The sequence below is a fragment of the Orcinus orca genome, chromosome 18 (genome assembly GCF_937001465.1).
Source record: "Orcinus orca chromosome 18, mOrcOrc1.1, whole genome shotgun sequence".
Lineage (NCBI taxonomy): Eukaryota > Metazoa > Chordata > Mammalia > Artiodactyla > Delphinidae > Orcinus > Orcinus orca.
Window position 1 is genome coordinate 60,401,225 of NC_064576.1, and position 14,785 is coordinate 60,416,009.

Consider the following 14,785-nt stretch of genomic DNA (forward strand, 5'->3'; position numbering starts at 1 on the left):
AAGGAACATGATGAGCCTGGAGCATCTTCTTACACCAGAATGTAAGAAAATGCTCAAAGAATGATAGGGTCACATCAAAAGAGTAAAGGAGTCAACTTGTAGGGGATTTTATCAGCCAAATGTGGGACAATTTGAGGATTAAAATAAATAACAGATTACAAGCCACTGAATGAAATAGGAATTCACAAATCCATACTGATATACATGAATAAACGAATGAATGAGGAGGAGGGAAAAGCTCTTCCTTATAGTAGAATGACAACTACTACATGTAGAAGAAATGATGGAAACAGAAAATCACAATCAGACAACCGTCACGATGGTAGTTAATTCATGTGGGAATCACCAATAGATGTAAAAGTTGGTGCATGCGGGTTTAACATATAGGGTATTGGTATAGTTTTGGGAGTATCTCCCCACAAAATACTTATAAATTACAAAGGGAAAAATAATGACTTTATGGTGTAGAAAACTGACAGGCACTAACTTGCCAGATGATTGAGGTTGGCATCATCAGGGGTGGGATGAGTTAACACAGAGTTGCTTCCTGAAGTCATCCATGGAAAACAGCACAGCATCTTCTGCAGCATTCCCACCTGCGTCTGGTTGTGAGGAAACCTCAGAATGACCCTCGTTGACAGAAATCTTACAGAATGAAAAGCTTGTACCCTTTAAAACTGTTAATGTTGTGAAACAGAGGGAAAGACTGAGGAAAATGTTCCAGGTTGAAGGAAACTAACAAGATGCAAAACTCAGTGATTCTGGATGGGATGCTGAACCAGAAAGGAAAATGACACGTTGAAACACTTTTTGAAATTTGAAAGGGCCTGTGGGTTGAACAGTAGTGTCCAATCCATGGTGATTTCTTGTTTTGGATGGATGAATTAGCATGAGTTAGAGTCCTTATTTGGGGGCAGGGTGGAATTGAGTATACTGTCTTTAACCTGCTCTCAAATGATTCATAAAAAAGAATGAGGGGGAGTGGTGTGCAAAGGTAAGAGAGAGAGAAAGAATTACAAAAGATAGTATAAATGTGGTAAAATGCTGAAAACTGAAAATTTGGGGAGAAGATATGGGAGCTCTTTGTACTGACAAGAGGTGAAGTAGCAGGCAAAGGAGCCATGATTGGTGGGTAATTTAGTAATATGTACAAAATTTGAGAAAAATATAACGTACCAAAAACTGACCAAGAAGAAATAGACAGTCTGAGTAGTCCTTTAACCAATAAAGAAATTGAATTAGTAATGAAATATTTTTCCATTTAGAAGACACTAGGCTCAAATGGCTTTTCCAAGAGAATTTTAATAAACATTCAAGGAACAAATAATTCCAATCTTACACAACTTCTTCCTGAGAAAAGAAAAATAGGAAACACTACCCAACTCATTTAAGAGGTTGCCCTAATCAAGATATCAAAACCAGAGACCATGGTAAATTACACACTAAGCTCACTCATGAACACAGATTCAAAAATCTTAATAGGATATTAGAAATTTTAATCCAGCAATGAATAAAATAATAACCCATAATTACCAGGATGGGTCTACCAAAGGAACACAACGCTGGTTTAACATTAAGCAATCTTTTAGTATAATTCACCACATTAATTGATTAAGGGAGAAAAAGTATAGGATCATATTATTAGATGCAGAGAATGCATTTGATAAAACTCAACATCCATTCATGATAATAATTCTCAGCAAGACAGTAGAGAAAGGACCTTTCTTAAGCTGATTAGAGGCATCTACCGTGAGCATTTAATAAAGTTCAACATCTGATTAAAAAAAAATAAATAGAAGTGAATTTGCATAATATGATAAAGGACAGCTATCAAAAGCCTACAGCAAAAACCATACTTTAAAGTTTAACATTAAAATAGTTTCCTCTAAAATCAGGAACAAGAAATGATGCCTGTGCCTTTATCTCTACTCAACATTTCCCTAGCGATTCTAAAGTGCAGTAAGACAAGAAAATGATATAAAAGGTTTGAAGATTCAAAAGATACAAATAAAATTTTCATTATTTATAGATAATATAGGTTCAGTCTAGAAAACAAAAGAAACTAAAAATAAATAGTATTAGAATTAATAAAATTTAGCAAGATTGCTTAATATAAGATTAATATATAAAAATCACTTGCATTTCTATATATTAGGCACAAATACATACAAATACAACTTTTAAAAAGATGTTATTTATAATAGCAACAAAACATAAGATTAAATCATAAAATATATGCAGAATCTTTGTGGAGAAAAATTTTAAAACCTTTTGAAAAACCCAATATACAAAGTTAACACAGATACACCATGTTCAGGGATGGGAAGCCTCTATATCTCAAACTGATCTATAAATTCAATGCCCTTCCAATCAACATGTCAGAGGAACTTTTTGAGGAATGTGACACTATGATTCTAAAACTTACATGGCAGATTAAAGGGTCAAGAATAACCAAGAGGGACTTCTCTGGTGGTCCAGTGGTTAAGACTCCACACTCCCAATGCAGGGGAACTGGGTTTAATCCCTGGTTGGGGATCTAGATCCTGCATGCATGCTGCAACTAAGAGTCCACACACCACAGCTAAGAAGTCCGCATGCCGCAACTAAGAAGCCCGCGTGCCGCAAATAAGAAGCCTGCATGCCACAACTAAGAAGCCTGCATGCCACAACTAAAGATCTCACATGCTGTAACGAAGATCCTGCACGCCGCAACTAAGACCCGGCACAGCCTAAATAAATAAATAAATATTTTTTAAAACATTAAAAAAAAGAGAGAGAATAACCAAGATATTCCTGAAGAAAATAAGGTGTTTGGGGCGGGTGGTAAGGGGGCAGAGGTGTAATCAACCAATGATATACAATATAGAACCCAGAAACAGACTCATGTGTATATGGAAATCTGATACATGACAGAGGTGACACTGTCGATCAATGAGAAAATAGTGCTGGGATAACTGATTATCCAAGTGGAAAAAAAACTGGATCCCTACCTTACATCATACACAAAAATAAATTCTAGATGAATGAGGATACAAATATAAAAGGAAAAATGTATGGCTTTTAGAGGAAATATAAAAGTTATTTTTTAAAAATGGAGGTATAACTGACATAGAAAAATTTAAAAAATTTATAACCTTGGGTAGAAAATGCTTTTTAAAAAGATACAAAACCCATTTAAGAAAATTATTTGTATATTTAGCACATTAAAGAACTATGCACTGAGAAACATCATTAAGTGAAAAAGCAAGTGACAAATGGGGAGAGGATATTTACCGTACACATACCCAACTGAGAATGAATATCCAGGATGTATAAAAAATGCTTACAAATGAATAAGAAATAACTACCAAATAGAAAATGGTTAACAGGTATTTCATAGAGAGGACACATGTATAGCCAATCTATCTAAGTAGAAATCAGGGGGAATCACAACCACAAGATATCATTTTATGCCAACCAGATTGGTAAACATTAAAAGTTTGACAATACCAAGAATTAGTGGGGATATACAGCTATGTAAATTGGCCCAATCTCTCTGGAAAAATTTTCAGCATTATCGGGGAAACTTGACAACAACAACTCAAGAATTCTACTCCTAAGTGTAGTCCCTAAAGAAACTCTTCCATATGAACATAAGGAACATATATAAAAATGTTTAAAGCAGCATTGCTTGCAATAGCAAAAAGCTGGAGACAGTGCAAATGTCTTTTGACTCAAATATGGATAAATAAATTGTGGTATATGGCTACAATAAAATACTATACAGCAGTGACAATTAATGAACCACAGTCATACCCATCAACACTGAAAATTCTCTCTTTAATCCTTTACAAAATAATGTACTTTCATAATGTTGGCTTTTGCTTTCAGAGTCTCAGAGAAGTTTTTGTGTCTCACTATTTTTAAGTATTTCAAGTTGTGATAGCGCAAGTTGGTGATGGAAAACAGGCTCTGAGTCACTGGTGGAGGGAGTGGCTTCATTTTGAGTCATGCCTAGGACACTTATAAAATAATTAATTGCACTGGGCACAAGTCCACAATGCCAGGTACTTCTCAGATTTTCCAGGGGCCACTTCCTCCTATCTTCAATTTTCCCACAGCTACAGTTCTACCTCTTAGTGTCTTCATGTGTTTAATAAGAAGCAGAACGTTCCTGTGGTGGTCCCTGGCACTAAGTTCCCCAGGACTGGCCAATCTTTGAGGATAATAACAATCTGGACTGCCCAGCTCCCACCCCGTTTGTCTCCCAAATTCTCCAAGACCTTGACCACGACAGATTGGGCAGGTTTCCATTTCAATTCTCCTTCGCTCTCTGACCAAAACTCTCACGTATGCGAAACCCTCATCACCCTCTGAGAGTCTGCGCAACTTGGGACTCCCAGCCAAGACATCCTCAAGAGACCAGATTTCAGCAAAACCTACGAAAACAGTCAAATACAAGTGTCAAATGATTTATGGTGTTGTGTTTCCTACCCACACGGCCGCCGCCGGAGGAGCAGCCTTGTGTCGCCTCATCCACGCCTCGCCGTGACGTCACACAGGGCGCCGGGAAATGGCCGCCGGGCTCCTACGTCATTCGGTCGCGCAGAGTTGGCTGTTGCTATACAGTTGCTGGGAGGAGGCGACAAGTGGGGTAGCAGGGGCAAAGATCATGCAGGACAGCGAGAGGTTTCCTGGGCAGCAGAGGCCGCTGGGCTGGCGATGAAAGAAGCAGGGCAGATGCAAAATCTGGAGAGCGAGGGGGCCGGACGGTCAGTCAGCACCCAGACTGGCAGCATGACCGGTGAGTGCCCCGAATCCTCCCGCCACTCGCCTTTCGCTCCCTCTGTGCGTCTCCCGCCGTTTCACTCTGGGTTCCCTGCCTGGCCGTCTTCGCCTGCGTTTCTGCTCCTGGGTGTCCCATCCCCGCCCTGGGCGCGTCCCCACCTCGGTCACTGGAATCCCTTGGCCCGGCTGCACTGGCGTTTGAAGTTGCGCTCACTACTCCCCTTTACTTTTCCTCCCAGGACCTGGAGCTGGGATCGACGAGCCTGAAAATTCCCCAAACTGTGTTTTTTATTCGATTTCAAAATTAACCGCACGCGACGCTTTCCTATATTTCAACTGCTTTTCCTTCTAAGGTCACCGTATTTTTAGGTCTGGGTTCTAACCACTGCCCTTGTTGCAACGCTTCATCACAGTCCAAAGTAAAGGTTGCTCCACGATGATCTCAGATGCAAGGACTTTTCATAACTTTTTTTGGAGTGTTCCCATAGCTACGTGTATCAGCTGTACTATTTTTTTCTGCTGGGTGAAAGAGGGCCCAACTTTGGAAAGTGCTGGAAGACGTTGCCGGCAAGGAGGTTGAAATCAGTCTCCTGATAAGAAAGTGCTTTGATTCTCTTGCACACGAATCCTTTTTCTCTGCCTCCTGCTAAAACAGCTGAGCTAAGGCTGCAGCACCCAAGTGGCACTGAGCTTAGTTCTTATTTTCATCATTAGTAAAATGTTAAAGTGTTTGCCCTCTCTTTTGCAGGTGAAATACCAAGGCTTTCTAAAGTCAACCTTTTCACTCTGCTCAGTCTCTGGATGGAGCTCTTCCCATCAGTCAAAAGTCAAAGACAAAAGTCTCAGGTATAATTTGTTTCCTTGGACAGTTTTTCCCCTTAGACAAGCGATGGTCTAAAATTTGATTTTATTGCTCTAGTTTCAGTCACACTTAAACTCAACAAGGCTTCAAATTTGCAAAATACCTTCATGGTTTAGTGTGATACTTGTAATTCATAGCTGTGATAGTTTCTCTTTCCAGTCTAAAAGTAGAATATGTAGTTACCCTCTCAGACTGCCATCTGTATTTTCTTTGGTCAGGTGTCTGTTAAGGTCTTTGGCCCATTTTTTAATCAGGTTGTTTGTTTTCTTACTGTTGAGTTTTAAGAGTTCTTTATATATTTTGGAGAACAGTCTTTTATCAGATGTGTCTTTTATGATATTTTCTCCTAGTCTGTGACTTGTCTTCTCATTCTCCTGACATTGTCCTTTGCAGAGAAGTTTTTAATTTTAATGAAGTCCAGCTTATCATTGATTTCTTTCATGCATCATGCCTTTGGTGTTGTAATTAAAAAGTCATCGCCATACTCAAGATCACCTAGGTTTTCTCCTATGGTTATCTTCTAGGAGTGTTATAGTTTTGTATTTCACATTTAGGTCTATGACGCATTTTGAGTTAGTTTTTGTGAAGGGTGTAAGGTCTGTGTGTAGATAAGGAATTCACTTTTCATGATACAATGATATCTCTTGGAGTAGTTTTCTCCCAATACCTATGTAAAATGTTTTATAAATAATAAAACATTATTTAAAATGTTATGCATTTTTATTCCCAATTTTTCAACCACTCCCTTAACCCCCACCCTGGCTCCACATATTATTAATGGCTTTGAGAAAGTTCTTCATTTTCTTCATGGATTTTGAAGTCCTTTATTCTTCCTAGTTATTAACAGCTTAGTATTATTTTATGAAAGTAGAAGACTTCTAAGCTGTTGGGTTTCTTTTTTTGGTTTGTTTTGGGTTTTGCTGATGAAATTTCTCTTGAAGAGACAGATTAGAAGCAAATGTTTAGAGATTTAAGCCTTTTAAAAGTGCATTTAAAAAGCTGGGCTTTGCAGTGGAGTGTTATTCAACCACGGGAAGGAAAGACATCCTGCCATTTGCAGCACTGTAAATGGACCTTGAGCACATTATGCCAAATGAGATAAGTCAGACAGAGAAAGACAAGTACTGTATGATCTCACTTATATGTAGAATCTGGAAAAGCCAAACTCAGAGAGAGTAAAATGGTGGTTACCATGAGCTGGGGCAGGGGGACAGATGTTGTTTAAGGGTACAAACTTATGAGTAGTAAGTAAGCCCTGGAGATCTAATGCACAGTGCAGTGAATGTAGAAAACAATATTGTATTATAATCATCAAACATGCTAAGAGATAGAGGTGCTAATTATTATTATTGTTATTATTTTATTTTATTTTATTTTTTGCTGCACTGGATCTTAGTTGCGGCATGTGGGCTTGCTGGTTGTGGCATGCGAGCTCCTAGTTGCGGCATGTGGGATCTAGTTCCCTGACCAGGGATTGAGCCTGGGTCCCCTGCATTGAGAGCGTGGAGTCTTACCCACTGGACCACCAGCGAAGTCCCTAGAGGTGCTAATTATTGCTACAATGGCAATCATATTACAATATATAAATGTATCAAATTAATGTATTATACACCTTAATTTTGCACAATGTTATATGTCAAGTATATTTCAGTTAAAAATAAATTAATTAGGGCTTCCCTGGTGGCGCAGTGGTTGAGAGTCCGCCTGCTGATGCAGGGGACACGGGTTCGTGCCCCGGTTCAGGAAGATCCCACATGTCGCGGAGCGGCTAGGCCCGTGAGCCGTGGCCGCTGAGCCTGTGCATCCGGAGCCTGTGCTCCGCAACAGGAGAGGCCACAACAGTGAGAGGCCCGCGTACAGCAAAAATAAATAAATTAATTAATTAAAAGCTGGGCTTTTTACAAATTGAGTAATAATTTTGAAGAACCTTTTTTAGTATCAAGATTTGGTCTCATTTTAATTCATTCACACACCACACACACACACACACACACACACACACACACACACACACACACACACACACACACACACACACACACACACACACACACACACACACACACACACACACACACACACCAAGAATATATCCTGTTCTTTTTCAGCAAAGGCACATTAAATTAAGTAAATAAGTCCACTATTAATTGCACATGATGTTCATAAAGTTGATTAAGATATTTTTCCTATTAAGAGAAGAAAAATGTTCTTTAAGCTAAAGTAATAAATTTGTTTCACTTAAATTACTTATCCTGCTTTTGCTATACAAATTAAGTCACAGAAACTCTAAGATGCAATTTCACAAGTACTTGTATTGGAAACATTGCTTCTGACACTTTACAAACCTTTGTCTTTTTAAAAATAAAATATTTTTATGTGTTATGAAAGTAATACATGTTTATTATTATATATTTTTTTTTGCGGTACGTGGGCCTCTCATTGTTGTGGCCTCTCCCGTTGCGGAGCACAGGCTCCAGATGCGCAGGCTCAGTGGCCATGGTTCACGGGCCCAGCCGCTCCGCGGCATGTGGGACCTTCCCGGACCGGGGCACGAACCCGTGTCCCCTGCATCGGCAGGCGGACTCTCAACCACTGCGCCACCAGGGAAGCCCCATGTTTATTACTTATAAAATTGACAGAAGAAAAAAAATCCCTCATAATTCCACCACCTAGAGACTACTAACATTTTTGTGTTGTTTCTCAATCTTTTTTCTCTATTTCCTTTACTCATTTGATATCATTTAATTCTGGATCCTGCCCTTTTCACTTAACATAGGAAAATCCTCATGCTGTAATACTGTCATAAACACTGGAGTGGCAACTTAGTCTAATGCTTTGGGAGTAGCCAGTGGTTTCGCAATTAGCTTGCCTGGGTTCAAATCCTGGCTCCATCTCTTACTAGTTGTGTAACCTTGCGTGAATTACTTTACCTTTTTCTGTGTCATCTTCCTCATCTGTAAAATGGAGTGTTACTGGTACATACTACATGGAACTTCTATTGAAAAATGAATGACTTGATATTTGTAAAGGTTTTAGATAGTGCTTGGCATATACTATGTACTTTATGTGCTTGTTATTTTTATTTTATTTTATTTTTAAATTCAGTTTATTTAAACTAAATTTTTTTTTAAAGTTCACCAATTTCTCCCACCCCCACCCTTATCTTTGTCAACCACCATTCTGTTCTCTGTGTCTGTGAACTTGGGGGTTTTTGTTTGTTTTTAGATCCCACATATAATAGAGATTATATGGTATTTGTTTTTCTCTGTCTGACTTACTTCACTTAGCATAATGCTCTTGAGATCCCTGTGTGTTGTTCCAGATGGCAAGATTTTATTGTTTTATGGCTAGATAATATTCCACTGTGTGTGTATGTATATATATGCCACAATTTCTTTATCCATCCATCTGTTGATGGACACTTAGGTTGTTTTCATATTTTGGCTTTTGTAAGTAAATGATGCTTCAGTGAACATTGGGAGTGCATATATCTCTTCAAGTCAGTGTTTTCATCTTCTTTGGATAAATACCCAGAAGTGAAATTGCTGGATCATACTGTAGTTCTATTTTTAATTTTTAGAGGACCCTCCATACTGTTCTCCATAGTGGCTGCACCAACTTACACTCTCACCAACAGTGCCTGACAGCTCCCTTTTCAGCACACCCTAACCCCAACACTTTTCTAGTCTTTTTGATAATAGCCATTCTGACAGGTGTGAGGTGGTATCTCACTGTGGTTCTGATTTGCATTTCCCTGATGATTAATGATGTAGAGTGTCCTTTTGTGTACCTGTTGGCCATCTGTATATCTTCTTTGGAAAAATGTGTATTCAGATCTTCTGCCCGTTTTTTAATTGGATTTGTTGGGTTTTTGCTATTGAGTTGTATGAGTTCTTTATATATTTGGGATATTAGCCTTTTGTCAGATATGTGATTTGCAAATATTTTCTCCCATTCAGTAGGTTGCCTTTTCGTTTTCTTGATGGCTTCTTTTGCTGTGCAGAAGCTTTTTAGTTTGTTGTATTCCCAGTTGTTTATTTTTGCTTTTGTTGCTTTTGCTCTTGGTGTCAGATTCAAAAAATTGCCAAAATCTATGTCAAGGAGCTTACCACCTGTTTTCTTCTAGGAATTGTATGGTTTTTATTATCATTTTATCGTCCTCTTAATGATTGCATAACAGTCCATTGTAGCAATGTAACATGTTTATTCCCTTATTACTGAACATTTAAATTGTCTGTCATTTTTACCAGTCTTATGGAATTATTAACTTCAACCACTTCAGAATATAACTACTATCTGAATTTTCTATGTTGTCAGATATTTACAGTGTATGAGTGTGCCTTGAGGATTGTTCAGCAAGTTATATATTGAGTATAAAGAAAAAGAATTTTTAATAATCCAGTCTAAAACTAGATAAATGAGTAGGAGAGAAACTATTTATGAGACTTCTGAGTACTTACTTTTAAGTAAGTACTTAAAAGTTTTGAAGTACAAATCGAGTACTGTTGAACATGGCTGTCATTTAAAAATAGTTCTCTCGGGCTTCCCTGGTGGCGCAGTGGTTGAGAGTCCGCCTGCCGGTGCAGGGGACGCGGGTTCGTGCCCCGGTCTGGGAGGATCCCACATGCCGCGGAGCGGCTGGGCCCGTGAGCCATGGCCGCTGAGCCTGCGCGTCCGGAGCCTGCGCTTCGCAGCGGGAGAGGCCACAGCGGTGAGAGGCCCGCGTAATGCAAAAAAAAAAAAAAAAAATAGTTCTCTCTCCTACTGGTTTATAGTTTTAAATTTCAGTTAAGTAAGACTTACCTAAATTGCCTGAATGTTACTTTAGTAAGAATTAGAATAACTGCATTGTTCCCTCATATTTCTCTGCACATCACATATTTGTCTTTCTCTCCCAGCTCTTCCCATTGTGTCCTCTGGTGTTGTACCTTATCTTTATGCTGAAAGACCTCACATACTTTTCCAGAACAGAAGTAATATAGGATAACAGTGAAGACAATGGATTTGGGGCTCAGATCCTTGCTTACCCATTTATTAGTTATGTAACCATGTTTGAGATATTTAATCTCTATCCACAGTTTCTTCATCTGCAAAATGGGAATAATCATAGCTACTTTTGTAAAGATTACATGAGGTAATTTAGGGCCTGATACATGGCCAACACTCAGTAAATGTTAGGTATTATTATTATGATCATACATATAATCATCATCACCACTACTACCATCCACACCCCCATAATTACATTACCAACATAATTACTTCCTCCACTTCCTGTTCTACTTGAACAGAAACCTCATTCCCAGGACATGGCTTTTCTTGTAAATTTCTTAGACGTTACTCCTTTTCTAGCATCCAGCCCTTGTTTCAGAAAACCAAGAGGTCAGCATACACCGAGTTTGTCATTCCCACTTTCAAACTTTCTTCAATTTATTGCATATCACACCTACTTTGGGGCTCACAGGATTCTGCTGTTTCATTCTGTCGTCTACTTACCTCATAATCACTTTCCTGTGTTCTTAAATCATAAGCTCTGTAAGAGCTGCATCCTGAGCAACTGGGTTTATGGCTGGCACATAGAAAGGGTTCAATAAATATTTGTTGAATTAATAAATGAAAAATAAATCTGCTAAGAAAATTTGTGTTCAAAAACTGGTTGCATGGATGGATGGATGGATGAACGAAATTATCCCCTGGTTCAAAACTTTCTACTTCAAGTTTTACTTTTAGAGGAGACTTATGGACATTCCTATATTAGTGTCAACAAAGCTCATGGCTTAAAACAACACAAATGTATATTCTTACAGTTCTATAGATCAGAAGTCCAAAATGGGTCTCACTAGACTAAAATCAAAATGTTGCCAGGGCTGCATTCCTTCTATAGACTCTCAGGGAGAATCTGTTTCCTTGCCTTTTCCTGCTTCTAGAAGCTGCCCACATTCCTTAGCTTGTGAACCTCTTCTTCCACCTTCAATGCCAGCGATGGCGGGATGAGGCTTTTTCATGTTGCATCCCTCTAGCACTGACTCTCCTGCCTCCCTCTTTTACTTTTAGGACCCTTGTGATTACATTGGTAATGTGATTACATTGCCCAGATAATCCAGGACAACCTCCCCATCTCAAGATGATTCGCAACTTTAATTCCGTATGCAACCTTGCCATGTAATATAACATAGCCACAGGCTCCAGGGATTGGGACTGGGAGGTCTTTGGGGGACCATTATTCTGCCTACCACAATCCATAGTTCATATCCTTGCTACATAGTTCTTCACCTTCCCAGTGCCAGGTAATTTACCTCTATTCCCCTTTTGTCCTTCTTAGCCATGGCCACATTAGGACTTTTCCATTGCTCAAAACTGCCCCAACTCTGAAACCTTAAACTACAGAATTTTATTTTCAGTTCTTCTGTATTTTGGAAAAGTATTCAGGGGCCAGATTATAAAAGCCTTATTTACTAGGTTGAGTAGCCTGAACTTGAACCTGAACAAAGCAGGAAGTCGATACACAGTTTCATCGAGGAAAAAAATAAATGGCCACAGCCAAAGAAACCAGTCTTTAAATAGGAAATATTGAATTAATCACATCTTATGTACTAATCTTTTTTCCCCCCTTAATCTGCGTTTAATTAGGAAAGGGAGGAAGGAAAGCATGGACCCTTAGGAGATAATGAAGAGACGGCCAGAGTATCTACTGACAAAAAACAGGTGAATTTTTATGATTTAAAAAAAAAAGCATAGGCTCATAATAACAAAGCAAAAGGAATGGTATAAAGTAGAATAAAAGTCTCTTTTATACTCAAGTTCCCCATTCCCACTTCCAAGAGAGTTTTTGTATCCTCTCTAAAAATCATACATTTACAAGACTATACATGTCTCTCCAAAGGTTGCGGGTGGTGAGGGAGAACAGATGGGATTATGTATTCTGTAATATGTTCCTACATCTTGCTCTTTCTTAAAATTTTTCAAATTTAACTCTTCTCACCTTCCCATATTAGTTTACATAGATGTGTTGAGAAACACTCTTCATGTTCTTTCAAACTCCAACACATCCTGCTGGTCTTGCCAAGAATGCAAGGCCCTAACTGTTCTTTACCTAGGCCATTTCTCAAGAGTTGTGTTTGCCGCAAGCAACCTTGAGGGTTGAGATAATGTCTCCCTCTGGGACATAGAGCAGGTTTGCTCACTATTTGCAATAAAACATAACAGATTCCCGAGCTCAGTGTTCTTCTCCTGTAACACAACCCGCTTCATGTCCAGGAATCCATATGGACCCATCTGCATGACCCCTTGTGGGCCTTGGGGGCAAGCGAACCATCACAAACATGATGTCACATGGCTTGCTGTGCTGTGAACCATAAAGTCCTTTGTTTCTGACCCAGGAGTTTCATGTCTTCTGCTAGCATCCATGAAACAGTAACAGGCTAACTTACTAGCTTGTAAGTACAGTAAAATCAAAGCCCAAACCTGGCAAGATGAGCCTTGTTCTTTTTAATATTGCATAGTATTTCCTTGCTATTTTAATCTTTCGAGTTTTCCAGACAGATTCTGATTCATTGGGTGTGAAGTGGAGACATGTATATTTTGAAAAAAGTTACCTTGATGATTCTGATATACATTCCTGGAGATTTCCTGACTATTTTTGAGAGTGAGTTTCTAAAATGCCCAAAAGAATATAGAAATAATTTATTTTAGAATAGTTAGATGTTTTTAATTATAAGAAAGGCAAAAGGGAAAAGAGTCATGAATTGCCATTTAAGTAAATGTACTACTTCATGTACAAACCAGACTGTCCTCTTTTGCCTACGTTTTAATGTAAAACTCTGTGACTAGGATTACATAGACACTTGCCAAGATGTTAGTGAAGTGAAGCAAAATCAGCATCCAGAACAGTGATTCACTGCAAAGATTCAGTCTTCTGGGAGTTGGAGTAAGTGGAAGTATCGAAATGGAATGCAACTTAGGCTTTTATTGGTTTTGTTTTGTTTTGTTTGGGATGGAAAAATCTTGGTCTCAAACTTGATATTTTGGCCTTAACTAGAAACAAAATGGAAAAAAAAAAGATATTTTCTGAAGTGAAAAGGACTCTAGACAAAAAAGTGATAAACTTGGCCTAAAAGATTGTTCCAATAAAAAAATAAATTGTTGAGTATGTTTCCCATTTTTTAGGAATAATTTTTTTTAAAGTCTTTTGTGGTCAGGGTTTCTGGCTTTATTTCTGTCTGCATAACTACTTAGAAAATCTAAAGCTAGAATCATTTAATTGCAGCCATTTCCATTGGTCACAATTGGTTCATTTAAATAAAAGGAGCTCTAGTCTACTGAGATCTTTTGATAAGGCCTCATCGGTGGCAATTTTTTCAAAAGCTTGCTGGAAGTATTTAGAAGTAGATACTAACATATACTTTATGTTTGAGGAACATAAAACTCTTAAGAAATTTTGGGATAGGGAGGGGAAAGGAGTCAAGGTAAATTTAAGGCTTATTTTAAAAGCCAGTATAGGCAGGTCTTTCATATTTAATCTATGTTTTTGGACATATATTTTGTAAGGGAAGGATTTTTATATTCCTTTTAAATGTCCAGAATGTTTAGGAGATGGTTGATTACCTCTGAAAGGGAATTCTATGAAATCTTCTCTGTTCCTTCACATTTCACAAAGTATCATTCTCCATAGTTTCAAAAATTTATACTCATAATTGAAACCGAAACTTGACTATTTTAGTAAATACAGCTTTGGTCTGATCTTTAAAGTGATTTCAAATGTGTCCTATTGGGAATAACTGTAGAGTAAAATCCCTTTGAAAGGGAGTAGGGAATAATGGACACTGTTCTCAGCCCAAGTCCCTCTCATATTGTAAAATCCCTTATGAACCCAAGGATTAGGTTTACATTCCTTACTTCAGGATCTTTTGCTGTGGAAACAGTGTAGACTGTTTTGTGGCTTATGTAGAACTGTTTTTTTTGTTTGTTTTTTTTTTTTGCGGTACGCGGGCCTCTCACCGCTGCGGCCTCTCCCATTGCGGAGCACAGGCTCCGGACGCGCAGGCCCAGCGGCCATGGCTCACGGGCCCAGCCGCTCCGCGCCATGTGGGATCGTCCCGGACCGGGGCACTAACCTGTGACCCCTGCATCGGCAGGCGGACTCTCAACCACTGCAAC

The 14,785-nt window shown here is 38.7% G+C and overlaps 1 protein-coding gene and 1 long non-coding RNA gene across 6 annotated transcripts in view; one reads left to right on the plus strand and one right to left on the minus strand.

The window, feature by feature from the left end:
• Positions 1-14,785, minus strand: part of LOC117203105 (uncharacterized) — an 81,992-nt gene that overhangs the window by 24,207 nt on the left and 43,000 nt on the right. The window contains exon 1 of one of the 3 annotated variants that reach the window (XR_007473051.1): positions 4,474-4,559. The exons of 1 other annotated variant lie outside the window; for it this stretch is intronic. This is a non-coding gene — a long non-coding RNA (uncharacterized LOC117203105). One more of the 3 variants, XR_007473050.1, reaches the window with a different exon arrangement.
• The window catches only part of CDADC1 (cytidine and dCMP deaminase domain containing 1), a 40,494-nt gene continuing 30,359 nt past the window's right edge, over positions 4,651-14,785 (plus strand). Inside the window, exons 1-3 of one of the 3 annotated variants that reach the window (XM_004274604.3) lie at positions 4,651-4,783; positions 5,516-5,613; positions 12,260-12,334. In XM_004274604.3, the coding sequence (XP_004274652.1) occupies positions 4,702-4,783; positions 5,516-5,613; positions 12,260-12,334 (255 nt within the window). In that variant the 5' untranslated portion in view covers positions 4,651-4,701. Of the gene's footprint in view, positions 4,784-5,515; positions 5,614-12,259; positions 12,335-13,167; positions 13,275-14,785 lie in introns of those variants that run through there. The other 2 variants (XM_033436843.2, XM_049701065.1) reach the window with 2 other exon arrangements.